Below are 17,529 nucleotides of genomic sequence, written 5' to 3' on the forward strand. Positions count from 1 at the left end.
AGCATAGAGAGGAGTAGCTTGTACCACAGATTGGATCAGGGTAGCCCTTCCAGCCTGTGAAAGGACTTTAGCCTTCCAACCTTTTATTTTCTTATGGATCTTATCAACTAAAAAGTCAAAATCCTCAGCCTTTTTTTTTTATAGCATGATAGGTATACCCAAGTATTTGTCTTTTGGATCAAAAAGCCTCATTTTCCAAAACTTCTTTAGCTTTATTTTATTGCGAAACTTGATGTTTCTGCTGAAAAACATGCTAGATTTATCAAAATTTATCACCACGGTAAAGCGACAATAGTTTTGGAGGATATCTTTAAGATGACCCCCATCCTCAAGATTTCCTCTGGTGAACAGGATCAGGTCATCTGCATACAGAAGATGGGAGATGGGAGGAGAAGCCCTCCGGATCTTAATCCCATGGACTTTCTCCTCAGCCTCAGCTTTTGCAATCATCCTAGAAAGGGCCTCAGACATGATGATAAAGAGGTATGGTGATAGGGGATCACCCTGTCTGAGGCCTCTTTCAGGGATTATCTTATTAAGAGGACTCCCATTAAGAAGCACTTGAAAGGAAACAGTGGATATACACTGCTTAATCAGATTCCTCCACTTCTGGCTAAAACCCAGTCTATCAAAGATGTTGTCCACCAGGGACCACTCAACTCTATCATAGGCTTTTGCCATGTCCATCTTCAAAGCTACCCAGCCATGGTTCTTATCTTTCATGTTTTTCATGTGATGAAAGAGCTCACAAGCTAACCCAGTGTTATCTCCTATGTTTCTACTTTTGATGAAAGCCCCTTGGAAGGGAGATATGATTTTATTCAGATGTTGCTTGAGCCTATTGGCAAGGATTTTAGAGATGACTTTATAACAAAAATTGTAGAGACTAATAGGCCTAAATTGTGCCACAGTCTCCGGATTATTTATCTTAGGAATGAGAGCAATATAGGTTTCATTAAAAGTAGGGTTCAGCTCCCCCTTATGGAAAAAATCCTTCACAAAAGCAACAATACTACTCCCCACAATCTCCCAAGTGTTTTGATAGAAACACCCTTGGAACCCATCAGGCCCAGGAGCCTTCAGGCTTCCCATCTTATTAACAACTCTCCAAATATCCTCAGAAGATGGGATGGCAGTAAGCATCTCATTTTCCTTATCCGTGATACAAGGAGTGAACAGATTGAGAATGCTATCATTTGGATGGGGTTGATCAGACTTGAAGAGAGCTTGGAAATAGGAGTTGATGTTATCTCCCAATTCAGCTCTTCCCCCTCCATCCCCCACCCTCTGCCTCTCTCTACTAATACTATTTTTTCTTCTTCTAAAAATGGTGGAGAGATGGAAAAACCTAGTATTTTTTCCCCCATCCTTCAACCAGTGAATAGTGGAATTCTGTTTCCAGAAACTTTCCTCCTTAACCAACCATTCAAGCAACTCAGATTTTAGTCCTTTTGCTCTCTCATAGTTGGCTAGGGAGAAAGGTTTAGCCAGGACAGCTTCCAGCTCCTTGTTAACTTTTTTCAGATTTGTAAAAATGTTGCCAAACACCTTCTTATTCCATATAGTAAGATGTTGTTTAGTCATTTTGTGTTTTAGGATCACATTAAGGTCAGGCAAATCATGAAAAATAGAGTTCCAGGCAGTTTCTATAACAGGCATGCATGCATTATCAGAGAACCACATATTGTAAAATCGAAAGGGTTTTTCATGCGTGGTTCTATTCTCCTCCTTATCTTTGAGATTTATCATAATAGAAAGATAATCAGAACTAGCATTTACAACATTATACACATGCATGTTAGGAAAGAGGACAACCCAGGCATCAGTAGCCAGAGCTCTATCAAGTCTCTCTAGGATATGACTGTTGGGGGCTCTGTTATTACTCCAAGTATACATAGGTCCTTTAAATCCTAGGTCAATCAACCCAAGGTCATTTATCAACCCATTAAACTCAACCATACTGTTATCAAACATACTTCTTCCCCCTATTTTTTCATTAAGCGAGGTAATGGCATTGAAATCCCCAAACAGACACCAAGGTCCTGGGATCAGGGTAGCCACATCCCTGAGCTCAGCCCAGACCTGATGTCTATTACAAGCAACAGGTTCACCATACACAAAGGAGAAAAACCAGGTTTCAGTGCAAAAATAATTATTAAGTTTACCTGTCACTTGATTCCTAGTAGCTCCCAAGATTTCTAGGTCCACCCCTTCTTTCCAAAGAATTGTTAACCCCCCACTCCGGCCAACTGCTGGAACACAAAAACAACCCCTATACTTGACCATTCTACTGATACCTTTCATCCTATCTACGCCAACCTTAGTTTCAGACAGACATATAATATCAGGATCGAACTTCCCTATTAAGTCCTTTAGATTTTGAATTGCCGCGGAGGAACCTATTCCTCGGCAATTCCAGGCTTGTATCATGGTTGACGAGGCGGCTGTTGTGGGACAGCTGCCGCGAACCCCGAAGGAGAGAACAGACCCCCACTGTTTCCAGACTCAACACTACCACTACTATATCCACCACCAATACTATAACCCCCCTTCTTTCCATTTGGCTGCCTTGAACATTCCCCTTTATACTGTTGCTTAATTTTAACAGATCTCTTGTGTACCACTGAGGAGTCATCAACCGCTATAGGCTTTGGTTGTGGAAGCATCGCCTTCGAGATGCTCTCCTCTGATACATACCCATCTCCTTCCAAACTGCCTTGAGCAAGATCCCCAGGCACATTTCCAATAGACACTTCCTCTGGCCTCTCCTCATGCTGAAAACCCCTATCATTTCTAACCTCTATATCTTGATAGTCTTCCCCATTCTCAGAACGCTGTCGAAGAATCGATCTTCCGAAATGAGTGTCCCGAGAAATCAGATGGGTTGGTAGAATCCAGAGATCTACCCAAGTTAGATGGCTCAGTTGAGACCATAGAATCACTTGAGATGCTAATCACTGGAGCTTCTTCTGGGATGAGCAAGTGTCCTAGACCTCTGGCCCTTAGAGCATCTGCCTCTCTTTTGGCTCGTTTTGATTCTCTTGCTACCTTCCTCAGACAATACGTTGTCCATTCTTCATCATCCATGGTTTCTGCCTTACTTCCAGATCTTGAGATACTCTTCCTTTTTTTACCCACATCAGCCCCTCTTACTAACCCTACTCTTTGTTTGGCTGACCCTTGACGCCTTTCTCGAGACACCACCGTCTTAAAACCCCTTCCACGTGTAGGTAAACCAGAGAATCTGAAAAAAGGTGGTGCTTTTCCAGCTGTTGGAGTGGATTGATAGAACCCATCTCTATTGGTCTTCTCAAGATATGGTATGATTGTGTTGGAGACTGGTAAGAGAGATAGCGGCAAAGCCTGCTCATCTCCAGCTCTATTCCCTATTTCCAAGGAGTCCTCTCTCAGAGCTAGAGGATCTAGGTCTCTCATAGAAACTTCTAGGTATGCCAAACCAACCCCTTGGGCCTTATCCAATCCATCCTCCTTAGGCCTCTTCATATTATCCAGGTCCATCTCCATAGAGGCCAGTCCCCAGACAATTAAGGCTTGTTCCTTATGCTCCAGCCCCTGTCCTGATCCACAACTGCTTTCTTGGGCTTCTATCATATCGAGCTTTTGGGCTTGGGCCGATTCTCCCATAATCTGGTTTTTTTCAGCTTCCTGTTGGCCTGCCATGTCTACATCCCCAACGGCTACTGACTCTGCATTCCCCATTCCTGATCCATCCGTTCTGACTTCTGTCATATCAGACCGTTGCTCCTCTGCCTCCTTAGTCCTAGTCAGCACCCCAGCCCCCTCCTTAGCTACTCTTGGCGGTGTAGCAAGGATCCCCGCCCCTTGCCATGAGCGTCTACCCATCGAGCCCCTGTCCTTAGCTGGTATCTGATCAGCTCTAGGCTTTTTTGGCGTCCCCGAAATGGTAATAATTGCTGGAGAAGAGGCAGCCAAGCCATTAAAGAACACATTGGCCCTTTGGAGGAAGGAGAAATTATTTTTGATATCCCTAGGGGATCCACCCAAACTCCTCATCTCTACACAGAGTTTCTCTCTTAAATTGCAATAGTACAAATCATGCCCAATACATCCACAGAAATAACAAAAAATGTCCAATTTTTCATACTTGAAAGTCACTGGAATAATTTCCCCCAGCTCCGTGCATAAATCTATTCCCTTAAGTAAGCGTTCCTTGATATCCATACGCACTCTTACCCTGGCCACTGGATTTTTAAACTTAGGTGAACAGCCGGTATCAACTCCCTTCACTTTGCCTAGATTCATCCCAATGGTGTTGATATTCTCCTCGTTTATCCGATCTCTTAGAAGTCCATATATCTGGATCCAGAAGTCCACTTTGTCAAACTTCCAATCATCTTCCAGGAGGTCTACATATTTTCCTTTTTTGATGGACAGAATGAAACCTTGTATCAACCAAGGCCCATTCTGTCTAACATAGTTGTATTCATCTCCATTTTCAAACACCATCTTATACATACCTTTTGCAATCATCTCTATACTCGTCTGACCTTTTGTTTGCCAATTTCTATGTACCTCATCCGCAAAAACTTTCAAAGGAATATGTTTGCCCCCAAACAACTTCCCTACCAGGGTTGTGTGCTCTTTTGGGTCTACCTCTAAGTTCTTACATCCTATCGCAACCAGTTTTTTTTTCTTTTGAGCAGAACAGATTTTTCATATCAGCTTGGAGTTTTTCTATTTTTTGTTTTGTTTTTTCTTGATTTTCTTCTTCGTTCTCCTCCAGCCCACCTCCATGTATCACTTCCATCTCCTACCAAAACCCAGACTCCCAGAAAGCCCAGAGATGTATGAGTGATAGAGAATGCAGTATACGAGAAAGTGAAGGAAAGAGCAGAAAAAGATTGAAAGAAAAGAAAGAGAGTAAGAAAGAGATACACCAAGGGAAACAAAAATACTAAATTTTGGATTTTCTACCTAGCCACTTTGTTGCATCATTCAAAATTCAAAAAGAAAAGAGGGGGAAAATAGAACAAATCAGTCAGAGAGAGAGGAAACTGCTTTCAGCCACAGGAGAGCTTCAATTTTTTTTTATTTTTTTTTTACATCACCATCACCAAACTATTCATGTTTGTCGGCCAAAATTACATAATCCACCTCCTCCTTCATATTTCCCTAAATCAAAAAATCTATACGGGTATTGCACAACTTACACTACCTTATCAAAGTATATATTGGGTGCGATCATGCCAGTATTAGTTGACCGGATCTCATCAGAAACCTGTACATTAGGTAATATAGTTAAGCATATTTGGGGGGAAATAATGCTATGATAGGCAACCTTTTTGGAAGTTTTAAGTGCGTAGCACTTGCACCATACTAGTCTACATAACTAGGATGGTTATGCACTTATGCCATATGCATGTTGGTATGGACCAAATGAAATGGGTTGGGCCTAGATAGTAATAACATGTTGGGCTTCAGTCTTTACCTCTCAAATTAAATCACTGTTTTATCAATCCTCATATTTTTCAAACAAACAAACAAACCCTAGCTCGTTTCTAAGACTAATGTGTAAGTAATTATTATTTCCTTTATCTTTATTCATTTCTTGTTAGATCAATTTGTATTATTTAATCGCTTAATTTAACTCTACATTTTTTTTTTCCAATTTTGATTTGGCTGAAATTGGAATTGCTTCTTGTTTTGATACATTTTTAAAGTTACATGTGAATCAATTACGACTTCAATGAGTTTAAGAAATTCTAAGATGTAGGTTTCTTCGATAGATCATATATGGAAAAGTACTAATTGTGTAATGTATTTTCATTCTATTATGAATTAATAAATTCAAATGCGATTATGAAATTTTAAGTTTATATAATTCTTTGATATGTACGAAGAAGATTTTATGAGTTTAGGCATTATCATTTCATGATTTACATTATCTTTTTAGGAAATTTGGACTACATTTGCTCTGTAATTGTTTTGCATTGTTATTTTGAGTTGTGTGTATAGTTATTGATTGTCAATCAAATTTGCAAGATTTTGTAATAAGGATTATGCTCTAACTTAGAGTTTAAGTGTATTATAGTTGTCAATTGTGTGTTGGATATAGGATTGGTTTGAATATCAATTAGTACGGCCACATAATATTTCTCTTCTTTGCCTTTCTTCTCAATCTTCTTCCTGATGTAACTAGACAAGGAATATAGAAAGGCTCCATTGGCCTACTGTTGACAGTCTTAGGAGGTTGGGCTTGAAGCCCACATTCACCAGGGAAAAGGGGATTTATTTTGGGAAATGAAAATAGTAGAGTAGTAATAAAATTTTGTTATCTCTCTCCTGACCTATTCTTTTTCATCTTGTCAATGTGTTGGTGTGTTCAATTTTGGACTATTTTTTCCAGAAAAAAATATGAAGTGCCCATGTTAAACAAGTCTGATGAAGTCAGCAATTATATTCTTATATATATTATATCATCCTAAATAAAGTATGATCATAACCCTTGGTTAGTTGTTTACCCAGGTCCCTACATACTTTATGTTAGAATATCAAATATGTGAAATCCATTTTTTGATAGTACATCCCTGCATACGTTTTGTTAATCGAGTCTTAAATAGTGGTTTTTTGTATTCACATAAGTCCTCTCTCTCTCTCTCGTATAGACACAAGTGACTCTCACATTTTGGTTGAATTTGTTGTTGCATAAAATGGATTGATTATGCACTTGTATGGACATATGTTGATGTTTTAACTAGATCCTTAGCTTCATAGCTTGTCTTCAATATGCTCTTGTCTTGCATCTATCTATCCTTCTTGTCATCTTGTTTTAGAATATGGATGAATTTCTCACACCAATGTCTTCCATGATTTATGTTTCTACAAAATCTAGAAACCCGCCTTATTGAATTTGAAGTTGCATTTTGGATACACAAATGAGAAAGTTTCCATTTTCCAATTCACTAGGTTGCTAAAGTTTCCAGAGTCGTGAAAAATTGAAACAAGAGTTCTCGGAACTTTTATACATTTGCTTTTTTTTTTCTTTTTCATTGTTTCTATTGTAAGGATACCTCATTCTACTTTTTCTATGTTCATATGAGATTATATCAATAAGATGTCTATTTACTGATAACAAATAAACAAAAATGAAACAAGGGTTTGTCCCCTAACAATATTCTCTATGTAAATAATATGGAAATATTACTTCCCATCTGCATCATCACCAACACACACGATTATGTTGTGCTTGTACTTGGAGACCTATTCATTGATACGAAAAAGAGAAAACGTGAACGGTGATTGGATTGATGATAAAATAGAATCCTGGGTCACGAACAGTGATTCGATTGATGATGAAGAAAAAGAATTCTTGGTTCAGTTCTCCACCTTAACGACCAAAAAAAGATTGGTGCATTGGTCTTTGCAACATTAATGCTTTTTGCCGGTTGGTTCCATTATCACAAAGCTGCTCCAAAATTGGCTTGGTTCCAAGATGTAGAATCTATGTCGAATCACCACTTAGCGAGGGGACTTGGGTCTCTTTCTTGGGCGGGGCTCCAAGTACATGTATCTTTACCGATTAACCAATTTCTAGACACTGGAGTAGACCCTAAAGAGATCCCATTTCCTTATTTGCAGTCTCTGTCGAAGGAGACAGGGGCAAGGCACCGAACATGTTCCATCCTCAACCTCCATCCGTCATTTGTAATCTAAACCCGCTTTTCCTATTCACTAGTACACTGCGCGTTACAACTAGCAGCTTATGGAAAAAAGCTAGCATGCAACGGCTGTTAAGCTTAGATGTTAGTTCTATTCCGTCAGCGCTTGCTACTCGTGGAGTGCGCACTCCACTCGTTACCAAACTTTCAAGGTCGTGCAGCTGTTTTCCCACTGCAAATCATTTTTTACAAAGTGCCCGTTATAGCTTATTCATGAGCTTAGTAGGCTCTCTTTCAGCAGGTATTTTGTTTATAAACTTGCATACAAGAGAATCAATCACTCTATTTCTATTGCTTGCTGAGGGAAGGGAGTGAATACCTCAACTCATCTTATAGCATAACATGTTTTTCTTCATCTTTCATGTTCTACTTTTTTATAGCATAAATGAGCTTATGAATTAGCTTAGTAGAGTCAGTCCTGGCATGCTTGCCTTACTTAAAACTCTCATTAATTAGTTGACTGTCTTCACTTCTCTTTCCTTTCATGTCTGATCCCTTGCTTGCCTACTACCTGATCGAACGTGGACTAATGCTTCCCCTGATCTGTTGGATGGATAGGATCCGGCCTGTATCCACTCGTTAGCTTCCCTTTTCACTTCCATTCTCTTGGGGCTAGGTTCCTATTAGGGTTTTTATTGTTCCGCTTCTCCTACTGGTCTGGTGGTTGAGATGCCAAGGCCCGCTGGTGAAGGGAGTTCTTTTGTTGTTGTGGAGTCAAGAGGTCGATGTTGATACTGGCCAGACTAACTCACTAGTTCATCCCACAGCCATAGTGATGAATAGCCAAACCAAAGACGTTTGCCTAACTATCTAACAATGGAATTACGGTTGGTAACCAATCCCGGTAGCAGTAAATCATCTAGTTAGCACAGATTCAGGCTGTGTACACCAGAAAGAAATTGGTGTTAGCTAAACAAAGTCCTTAGATAAGAACTCACCTCCACGATCTGACCGACGTACTTTTACAACCTGTAAAATGTTCTTGCTCTATCATAAAATGCTTCAAGTTTGCTAAAGGTTCATCTTTTTTAGACTTCCGCATAGAAAGCCCAGTTTTTTAAGGTATAATCATCAAGAAAAACCTTGAAGTACCTTTGACCTTCAATGCTTGTAACTGCCATGGGTCCACAGAGATCGGTATGAATCAGTTCCAAAGGCCTTGATGCTCGTCACTTGGATTCTTTTGGAAGAGGGGTCTTGCTTACTTGCTTACCTGTATTAATACTTCCTTTCGCTTCCATTGTTCACTGGCTTGGGACCCTCCCTGCCAAGAAACCTTACCCTTATAGGTCCATTCCGTACGTACGAATAGTTCTATATCTCCTCTCCAAAACTGAAAGCAGCTGGAATGGAATAACGAATTGAATAGATGTGGATGGAACTGCCTACGTTGCCTCATCCTTTCTTTGATTTTTCCTTATTTTTGTGTCTTATAGAGCAGATCGTAGGTGAAAGGTTCTCAGTTCCTTTGCTAAACAGTAATCTCGTAGACCAGTAGACCAATCTTGGCTAATTGAATTCCATTTCATTCCCTGATTTCAGATTGTGATTTTCACTAGAATTCCTTTCGCTTACCTGTATTAAAACTTCCTTTCGCTTCCACTGTTCACTGGCTTGGGACCCTCCCTGCCAAGAAACCTTACCCTTACAGGTTCATTCCGTACGTACGAATAGTTCTATATCTCCTCTCCAAGACTGAAAGCAGCTGGAATGGAATAACGAATCTTTATATATATATAATAGCAGTCCCTTTTGCTGCACTATGAGGTGTCCACGTCGGCAAATTTTAAGTACCCTCTTTACTCACGAGAAATCAGGAGAAGAGAGGGATTATGGAGAAAAAAACTGCGATAGATGTCTCCCACTTAGAACGAAACCCGCCCAAAAAACCCACAACTGCTCCCAAAAAAAAAATCCACGACTAACATTATTATATGAAATTCGACACTTTGGATCTCAGACAAAATTAACCAAACTAATGCTGATAAATATGAGTCCCATCATCATTATCCAGGCGTTCATGATGCATCTGCTGGCTACTTGAGGTTGCATGGAGCAAAAGAAATTGATATTGAGAAGGTTGCTCAAGATGTTGTGCTTCGTGAACAAGTACGTTGTTTTTACCTTCTACGTGTTTTGGGCTGCTGGTTATTTAATATCTTACAAGATACCCTTTATTTTTACTGTTATTCTAATTCATTTCTTCTGCTGTTTTCTCATTTCTTGGTATTTGATCATTAGGAAATAACCACCCAACAAGTCATACATAACCAGAGGTAAGTCTCGTCTTTGTTCTCTATCTCTGAGATTATAGTCTAGAAATTGGCATTCAAGCTAAATATGATGGAGTATATATTGTGCGCTTATCTGTGATATCAGACAAGTGAGAGGTGCAACTGGACCTTCTGAGGATGGAAAAGATATCTTTTCAGGTCGTTTTGACTCAAATTTATTGAAGGTATGATGTACAGCATATTACTGAATTCTTTAAATTGACAATATGCAGTGATTCACAGTCCTACGTCTTAAACTCTTAATCAATTTCTCCAAATTCTTTCCACTTAATTTATTGGATTGGGCTTTTTTCATTGAACCTTTACCCCATTTTGGAATTTAACGATTTTAAATCTAATGATATGCATTTTGATACTAATGAGTTTTTTTTTTTTTAGGAATGCTACCCCAAAAAAAAAAGATTTGTTATATTAACTAAATGAATTGAGTTGTTTGATTCTAGAATAATTGCAAATCAAGGATTCTACTTGCTGGGATTGGACAACACTTCACCAACTTTTGCTTCAGCCATACAGAACTCAGTTACATCCTTAACTTTCATCATGGCTGTTGCACTTAGGTGAGTACATGACACTCTAAATTGTTGTTCACTCCTTTTATTATAAAGAACGTCATATTAATACTCTAAATTGTTGTTGTTGAAGAAACTTATGCTCTAGATTGGGCTTTGTTAAACACTTCATAATTTCTATTGAAATCAGATTTTATAATACCGTATGGTAATTTCATCATGTTTTAAAGTGAAGGTAAAGCAGTTGGTTTGGTTTGACGTATGAACTATGAGCTATTAATTCATGATTGCACTTCCAATAGCATGTTAGTACGTAATAATTCTAGGGCTTATTGCTTCTCCAATTTTCATCTTTAATTCTAATGCGTATTCGATAGTTAAAGATTGATTTCCAAATATGCTTCTCACACCTCATATTAATATGTAGTTTGGATCATCTATCAATTAATGGTAGTCAATTAATTACAATATCTATTGAGATTTTATTTGTTCTTTCATAAATTTGGTTATCTCTGAATTGATTCGAATATATTGATTGTTTTTTTATTTGTTTGGTCTTTAAAACCAAGGCGCTAACAGAAGCTTACTATGCCAAAAAAAATCTTCAATGGTGATTTTTCCCCCTCCTTATATTGTATACTTTTGAAAACAAGTTTTTTATTATTTATTTATATTTTCCTATTTTGAGTTTTTAGTCGTGGGTTTTTTCTTCTTTGATAGTATTTTTTTTTTCATGATTGCATTTGTTAATAGGTTTGAACTTGCATCACAACAGAATTGACAGGTTCTTTTATTACTGAGTGTTGTATAAATTGTGGAAGTATATTGCAGATGTATATAGAAAAAGAATAAAAGGGTATTCAATACTTTTACATACTGAGCTACTGGAATAGTATGCACGTAATATGCCCACTTAATTTTGAGTTATCTTTCTCAAGTAATTTTAGTTCCTTCCATTTTAACATCATATTCTTCTTATGAGTTTCACCAAGCACGTAGCACTATAATGTTTAGAACCAATTTACAATTGGGCATATGTTTCAACATCGTAATTCATTCTTCCTTTGTTGTTCTCCAAAAAACCAAGCCACTACCTACAGGTAATTCTAATCTAACAGTGTTTTAGCTGTGTAGTTGAGCCCTACGAAATTGGATAGTATCCTTAGATATATATTATAGCTCTACCCTTTTGGCTCTATTTTTTGAGTGTTTTTAAAAAGAAGTTTAAACATCCTTAAAAACACAAGCCCCCTAAAGCCGACTCCCCAAACCCATTCTCTCTTTCTCTCCAAAAAAAATACTGTGATGAAGAAGAAGAAACCAATGACTCAATTCTTCACTCAGATGATACCATGACGTTAGTGATAAAAAGTAATTGTATCTTATCCTACAATCTTAAATCATACAAAACCTTATTGTAGCCTTTCTTTTCAATCGTTTGGTCTCATTCTCCATCGCCTTTGCAATTGTTTCATACTCAATTTTTTGTTTAGTGACTTATCTGTTATTATAGACTGTGTTATGATTTGTTGGTTGAAGGCTGAATTTTTATGGGATGGATATTTTTAGGCCTTCTAAAGGTATTCAATTTTGAAATTTTCATTGTTACAATTATCAATTTGACAATCTTATTCCAACTACAATAGTTTTGATTCATGTGTGTTCACAATAATTCTTTTGCATTTTCAGTTCATATAATGTACTCTTTTGTGCATGTATGTGCACTATCCAAACTGAAAAGAATGAAAAATTATAAAGGCTTAAGTACTGGCCTTGATTTTCTCGGGATCTGTGCTAATATTTTAAGAGTCTTATTAACTTAAAACACTTTCCTGCTAATACTTTAAGAGTCCTAAACATTTTCCTGCCTAAAAGAACACAACACTTTCTTGCGCCTAAAATTTGCAGACCCTTTTTGTCCTTTTTCTTCACGCCATCTTCATGCACTTTCCTGCTAGCCAAAACTTCCCAACCCTTTTTTCCTTTTTCTTCACTCCATTGTCAAGTTCAACTCTTCTCTATAAAAAGGTCCAAGTTCAACTCTTCTACAAACTCTTTTCAACTCTTCTCAAGTATTCTTCTTAAGATAACAGGTAACCTCCAAACCTCCAATTCTATTCTAATGATTATAGTGCTTCTGTGCTTAATTGTTATGACTTTTCCTTTTTTTTTTTGTTCATCATATTCATAAACTTATTTTGTTTTGTATTGTTATATACTTTTATATAATTGCATTGTTATGACTTTTCCTTTTCTTTTTGGTCATCATATTCATAGACTTATTTTGATGATCGAAATGTGTTTGTACAAATGTCAATAAGGTGCAGTGTTTGTGTATGTTCATGTTCGTGTATGCATATGTTCATTTGGTATTAGTGTAACCAATCCCTTCCCTGTTGTGTGCATGGATATGCAATTTGCCTTAAAATTTAATTATTATTATTGCCTTATTTAGTTAAGCTATCCTTCCTTTAATTTGGCAGTATTGTTTGTAACATTAACTATCGTGTGCAGGTAATCGAATTACAAGTATTGCATTATGACCACAATGCTAATGTATGTTGTTCTTTTAAATTTACACTTGAGAAGATTTTTTTGTGCGTCTGTGTGTCACCTTCTTCTTTTAAGATGTAGCTGGATGATCAAATTTATTGTTTATGTAAATCAACACACTGGATGTCAGGCTTAGTGATTGAAACCTTTTGATCAATCATCTAATGATACTTTAATAGTAGTAGTGACAGAGACCGCGTGTTCTTAACATGTATCAAATCCACATTAATTCCTCTTTATCTCTCTCTCACTGTTTAGTCTCAGAAGGTTCATTGCTACTACCAAAAATGGCATCTGAGTCACATGCAATGCTTCCACTTCTTATATTTGGTAGAATTTTAGGTTCCTCTACATCTTAATCTTATGAGAATTAGGTCGATCCAAGTATCCTACAAGCTTTGGTTTTCTATTTACAACTTATAGGAACAATATGAATACTTGCAGATCTGATGATGAGAGGTGGGATTAACTGAAGTTCATATGGAGAGTCAGAAGAGCCTTAATATGTCTATACGTCCCTTAGACAATCTCATCTTCCTTTCTTACTAAGTGGCTGAATATTTGATTTGGAATGGTTAATGACAGGATGTCAGGATATACCTAGAACTCCTTAAAATATATATTTTGTCTCATGACAAGATTTACACCTTAGTTACCTTATGGTTCTCTTGCATTTTTTATAATTGTTTCTCTTTCAATTTATTGATATTTGAATGCATGTGCTCGACTTAAATGAGATACTTTGTTCTTTCATTTATTCTAGATTTATTACTGCTATCATTATATATATACTGAATTTACATCAAGTATATATAAGGTACCAAACCAAGCAGGTGAACGTATGAAAATATCACCTTCTTCCCTGTCACAGACAACTTTCTTAAAGTCTCAAGACTGCCACCTTCTTCACCTTCAAATTTTGGTGATAATCCTTACAAGAGGGCGGAATTGAAAGTAAATGCACGTCTGCATCTACTGCTCTTAGTCACCCACAACATTTGTAGGAAATTCAAGATATATCCTCAATCCGTTTGACATTTAATTTGTACGAAATTCAAGATATATCCTCAATCTGTTTCATATGAAGGTCAGTCGGCATAAATATTAAGCACGTCGCGATATAGCCTCTATGTTAAAAAGTAAGTCTATGATTAGGCCGACAATAACTCATCACTCATGACTCACTCACTCACCCCTTCAGTGAGTTAAAAGTTTGAAAGAAAGTCAACCAAGGTTGTATCTTAATTAGCTTTAGTCATTTACCTAATTATAATGAGAATCTTTAGAATCAATAGAAAAAAAATTGGGATAAGCTGAATAATCCAAGACACAGACACTTAGGCCACTGCCTATAACTTGATGTAATAGTCCAACACTATATTTTAGCTCAATAGATACTTTTAGGTTACCTTTATAGAGAATGGATTATCTCAGTCAAGGTTTACAGGAAAGAGAATAGTTTAATTCATTTAAAGTTTCGTGTGCAGGAAAGAGAATCACAATTACACTGCGACCATGTTTTCAGCCACATCATGCGGGATCAAAATACGGATGTATGTAATCATTTGTCCTTTTAGTATTTTTTATTCTTTTAGCTTTAAATAGTTTTACGTTTTCACGAGAAGGTCAAGAGAGTTGTTCCGGGGAGAAAATTTACGAATTCACCGGATAATTGACAGTTCTTTTCTGAAAAAATAAGTGATTGACTGAAGCATGACCCTCATATCAGCTAGCTTAGGATATCCAACTGGTCTCCAAGTGTCAGTGTTGTTATGTGATGAAGTCATTTGAGATTGAAGCATGAGGACTGTATTCGTAGGACGTCGTGGCTTCCGCGAGCGAAGCGAAAGGTGCTCTCGCGAGTAGTATATCCGCTCCTTCTTCCTCCGCCCTGATCTTATTGTAATTATTGGTTTTACCAGATGATAAGACGAAAATGCAGTTATCGTCTTTGCGTCTTATCGTCTGCTATTCACTTCCTTTCAATAGATGCCCTGTCTTCTCCCTAGCTACATCTCCCTGACGGAACTACACCGACGGTAATCGAATGAAACCTACTCCTTTCCATGTTCCTTTTACCATAAGGTGTAGACGATCAGTGTTGTTTTGAATAAATCCTTGGTTGGTCACCTTAGGTTAGTTTTTATGCTTTGGACAGGAGATGCTTTGCTGCAGGCTTATACCTGATGTACTTCTTGACAAGTTTCTAACAACATGGATCTATCGAGTTTGATGAACTATATATTTTTAGGAAATAGATAATGTCTAATATTAAGTCTAATTCTAATTGCAAGAGGGAGTATCAGAGTAATTAGTTAGATTTGGTTATGTTGTAATAATTTGTTCGTTACACAGGAGTTTATAAGGACCTATATGGGTTCGTGTGACAAGCAAGGGTTTCCGAGATGAAGAAGAAATTCCACTCCTAGAGTGTCCATCTCCTGCTACATAGAGGTGGCTTCTGTGCTGTTATAGAATAGACTTCACATTACTAGTGGAGTAGCATGAAAAGTTGTCATCTACATAAACAAATGGTCTGAGCTTTAAAGGACACAAACATGTTGATCATCACATACAAAGGTGAGCACAATCTTCCCAACACAATCACAGATACTGCAAGTCTTAACATTTTCAATCGTCTAAATTTGCTTATTCCGTCTTTTCTTAAATATTGCTTGAACTGTTATATTTATCATTGGTATTTTATTTATGGATGCGTATGTTCATATAGTGTTGATCCGATATGACGATCTTGACATGTATTAACCGAAGCATTGACACGCTTGCTCACTTTGTCAATTATTAATCATTGGCACCTATGATTAGCAATGGTCAAAAGGCAAGGGCTGTTTATTTCTCTGAAGCAATGTCTAGCATGGACTTTTATATAGTTCATTTCTTTATTGGCCCTAGAATGTATGCTATTTCTATGTAGGTTCACGGGTCCTTTTTGAATGACATGACATATGCAACTGTGAAGGCAATGAATCTTGACATACTTCTTTTAGTTGCTAACTTCATTTATTTTCTTACATACAATATAGGATATAAAACTATGTAATATGGTAAATACTCTTAAGTTGCAATGATTCTTCTTTAGGGTATTGGTTTGAACAAATGATTCGAGTATCATAACATTTCTCCCTAATTAGTTAATAAATATTCCAATAATGTAGAGTAATTAAGTGCTCAATAATTATATGAAATTGCTTATCGTAGTATATTTAAATTCTTGACATTCTTTACTAATGGTAAGTGAGTGTGTTTGCATAGCTTCTCAAAACAAAATAAGTAGAAAGAAGTTGACACTGAAAACACTATTGGGTGGTGATGGGTGAGTGAAACTGAACTCATGTGGATAGTGCTTTTTCTATAGTCTATATACCATAAGTAGTTTCACCTCCATTTGTGAGGTTTAATATTTTTTCTTTCATTTATTTTTTTTTTCTTTTTTTAAAAAAAATATATATTCTTAAACAAATTTCATTCCAAGTTTCTGAGGCTTTACAAACGAACAAAGAAGGGTTCCAAAGTATGCATAAATACGTCATAGATTGATTGAATGAATATAAATAGCAGTCCCTTTTAGAGCTCATTGGGGTTGTCCACATCAGCAAGGGATTAAGAAAAAAATAGGAAGTAAACAAACCTTTACATCGAACAAAACATTAAAAAAAACTCTATAAACCCCTACGTACTAAATTGTGGGTTTCCTCTCCAAAATTAAAGTTAAACCCAAAAAACCAATTCGGTCACAACACTCAGAAAGACCCCTTTCTTTGGTCACAACACTAAAAAAAAAACCCTTTTTCCCCGTCTATAACTCTTTCTTCTCCCCTTACTTACTGGTTTCAACTCCAATAAAGAACCCAAACAAATTATATCTAAAGTTTTTCATTTTTTTTACAATTCTGAGAAAAATTGAATTTTTTTTTTAATATATAATGATGAAGAAGAAGTCACCTCATGGTTTGGCAATGAAGAAGATAATCTTTAATTTTTAATAGCCTCTACTCCAAACTCACAGATTCATAGCAAAGCAAGGAGATGTTGGTCACCAAATTTGCACCGACGATCTGCGAATGCCTTTAAGATGTTGGGTGGCTCTCAAGGTAATAATGTTAAATTAAAAACTTGGGTACAATGTTAAATGTTAAGTTGTACTTTGTTTTTTTCCTGCTCTTCTTCCAAACATGTTAAGTAGTGTATTACTCTTACAATGAACTGCTACATCTAAACCCACAAGGAATTTAACAACATATTTGTTGTAAAATATGTGTGAATATTGAGTTTCTGAAACAATCAAGTAATCAACTATATCAGTATATCCTCAAATTTTGACCAAGGGATAATTGTTCATTTGTTCATCGTGCACTTAGCTAGATTCACCTTTACTATTTTTACAGTTGGTAAGGTGTAGAATATGTAGTTCTTGAGATATGACGAACCTTACAAAGTGATAATTAACAT

The 17,529-nt window shown here is 36.8% G+C and overlaps 1 protein-coding gene across 10 annotated transcripts in view; it reads left to right on the forward strand.

The window, feature by feature from the left end:
• The window catches only part of LOC147505776 (uncharacterized), a 34,357-nt gene that overhangs the window by 2,161 nt on the left and 14,667 nt on the right, over nucleotides 1–17,529 (forward strand). For 3 of the 10 annotated variants that reach the window (XM_086558216.1, XM_086558214.1, XM_086558215.1), the window contains exons 1-9: nucleotides 5,381–5,553; nucleotides 9,715–9,809; nucleotides 9,942–9,976; nucleotides 10,080–10,158; nucleotides 10,438–10,554; nucleotides 13,021–13,062; nucleotides 14,547–14,612; nucleotides 15,415–15,639; nucleotides 17,087–17,171. In XM_086558216.1, coding sequence (XP_086414342.1) covers nucleotides 5,550–5,553; nucleotides 9,715–9,809; nucleotides 9,942–9,976; nucleotides 10,080–10,158; nucleotides 10,438–10,554 — 330 coding nt within the window. In that variant the 5' untranslated portion in view covers nucleotides 5,381–5,549 and the 3' untranslated portion in view covers nucleotides 13,021–13,062; nucleotides 14,547–14,612; nucleotides 15,415–15,639; nucleotides 17,087–17,171. Of the gene's footprint in view, nucleotides 1–5,360; nucleotides 5,554–9,714; nucleotides 9,810–9,941; nucleotides 9,977–10,079; nucleotides 10,159–10,437; nucleotides 10,555–13,020; nucleotides 13,063–13,503; nucleotides 14,613–15,414; nucleotides 15,640–17,086; nucleotides 17,172–17,529 lie in introns of those variants that run through there. The other 7 variants (XR_015193468.1, XR_015193467.1, XR_015193470.1 and 4 more) reach the window with 6 other exon arrangements.

This window comes from Coptis chinensis, chromosome 4 (assembly GCF_015680905.1).
Source record: "Coptis chinensis isolate HL-2020 chromosome 4, ASM1568090v1, whole genome shotgun sequence".
Lineage (NCBI taxonomy): Eukaryota > Viridiplantae > Streptophyta > Magnoliopsida > Ranunculales > Ranunculaceae > Coptis > Coptis chinensis.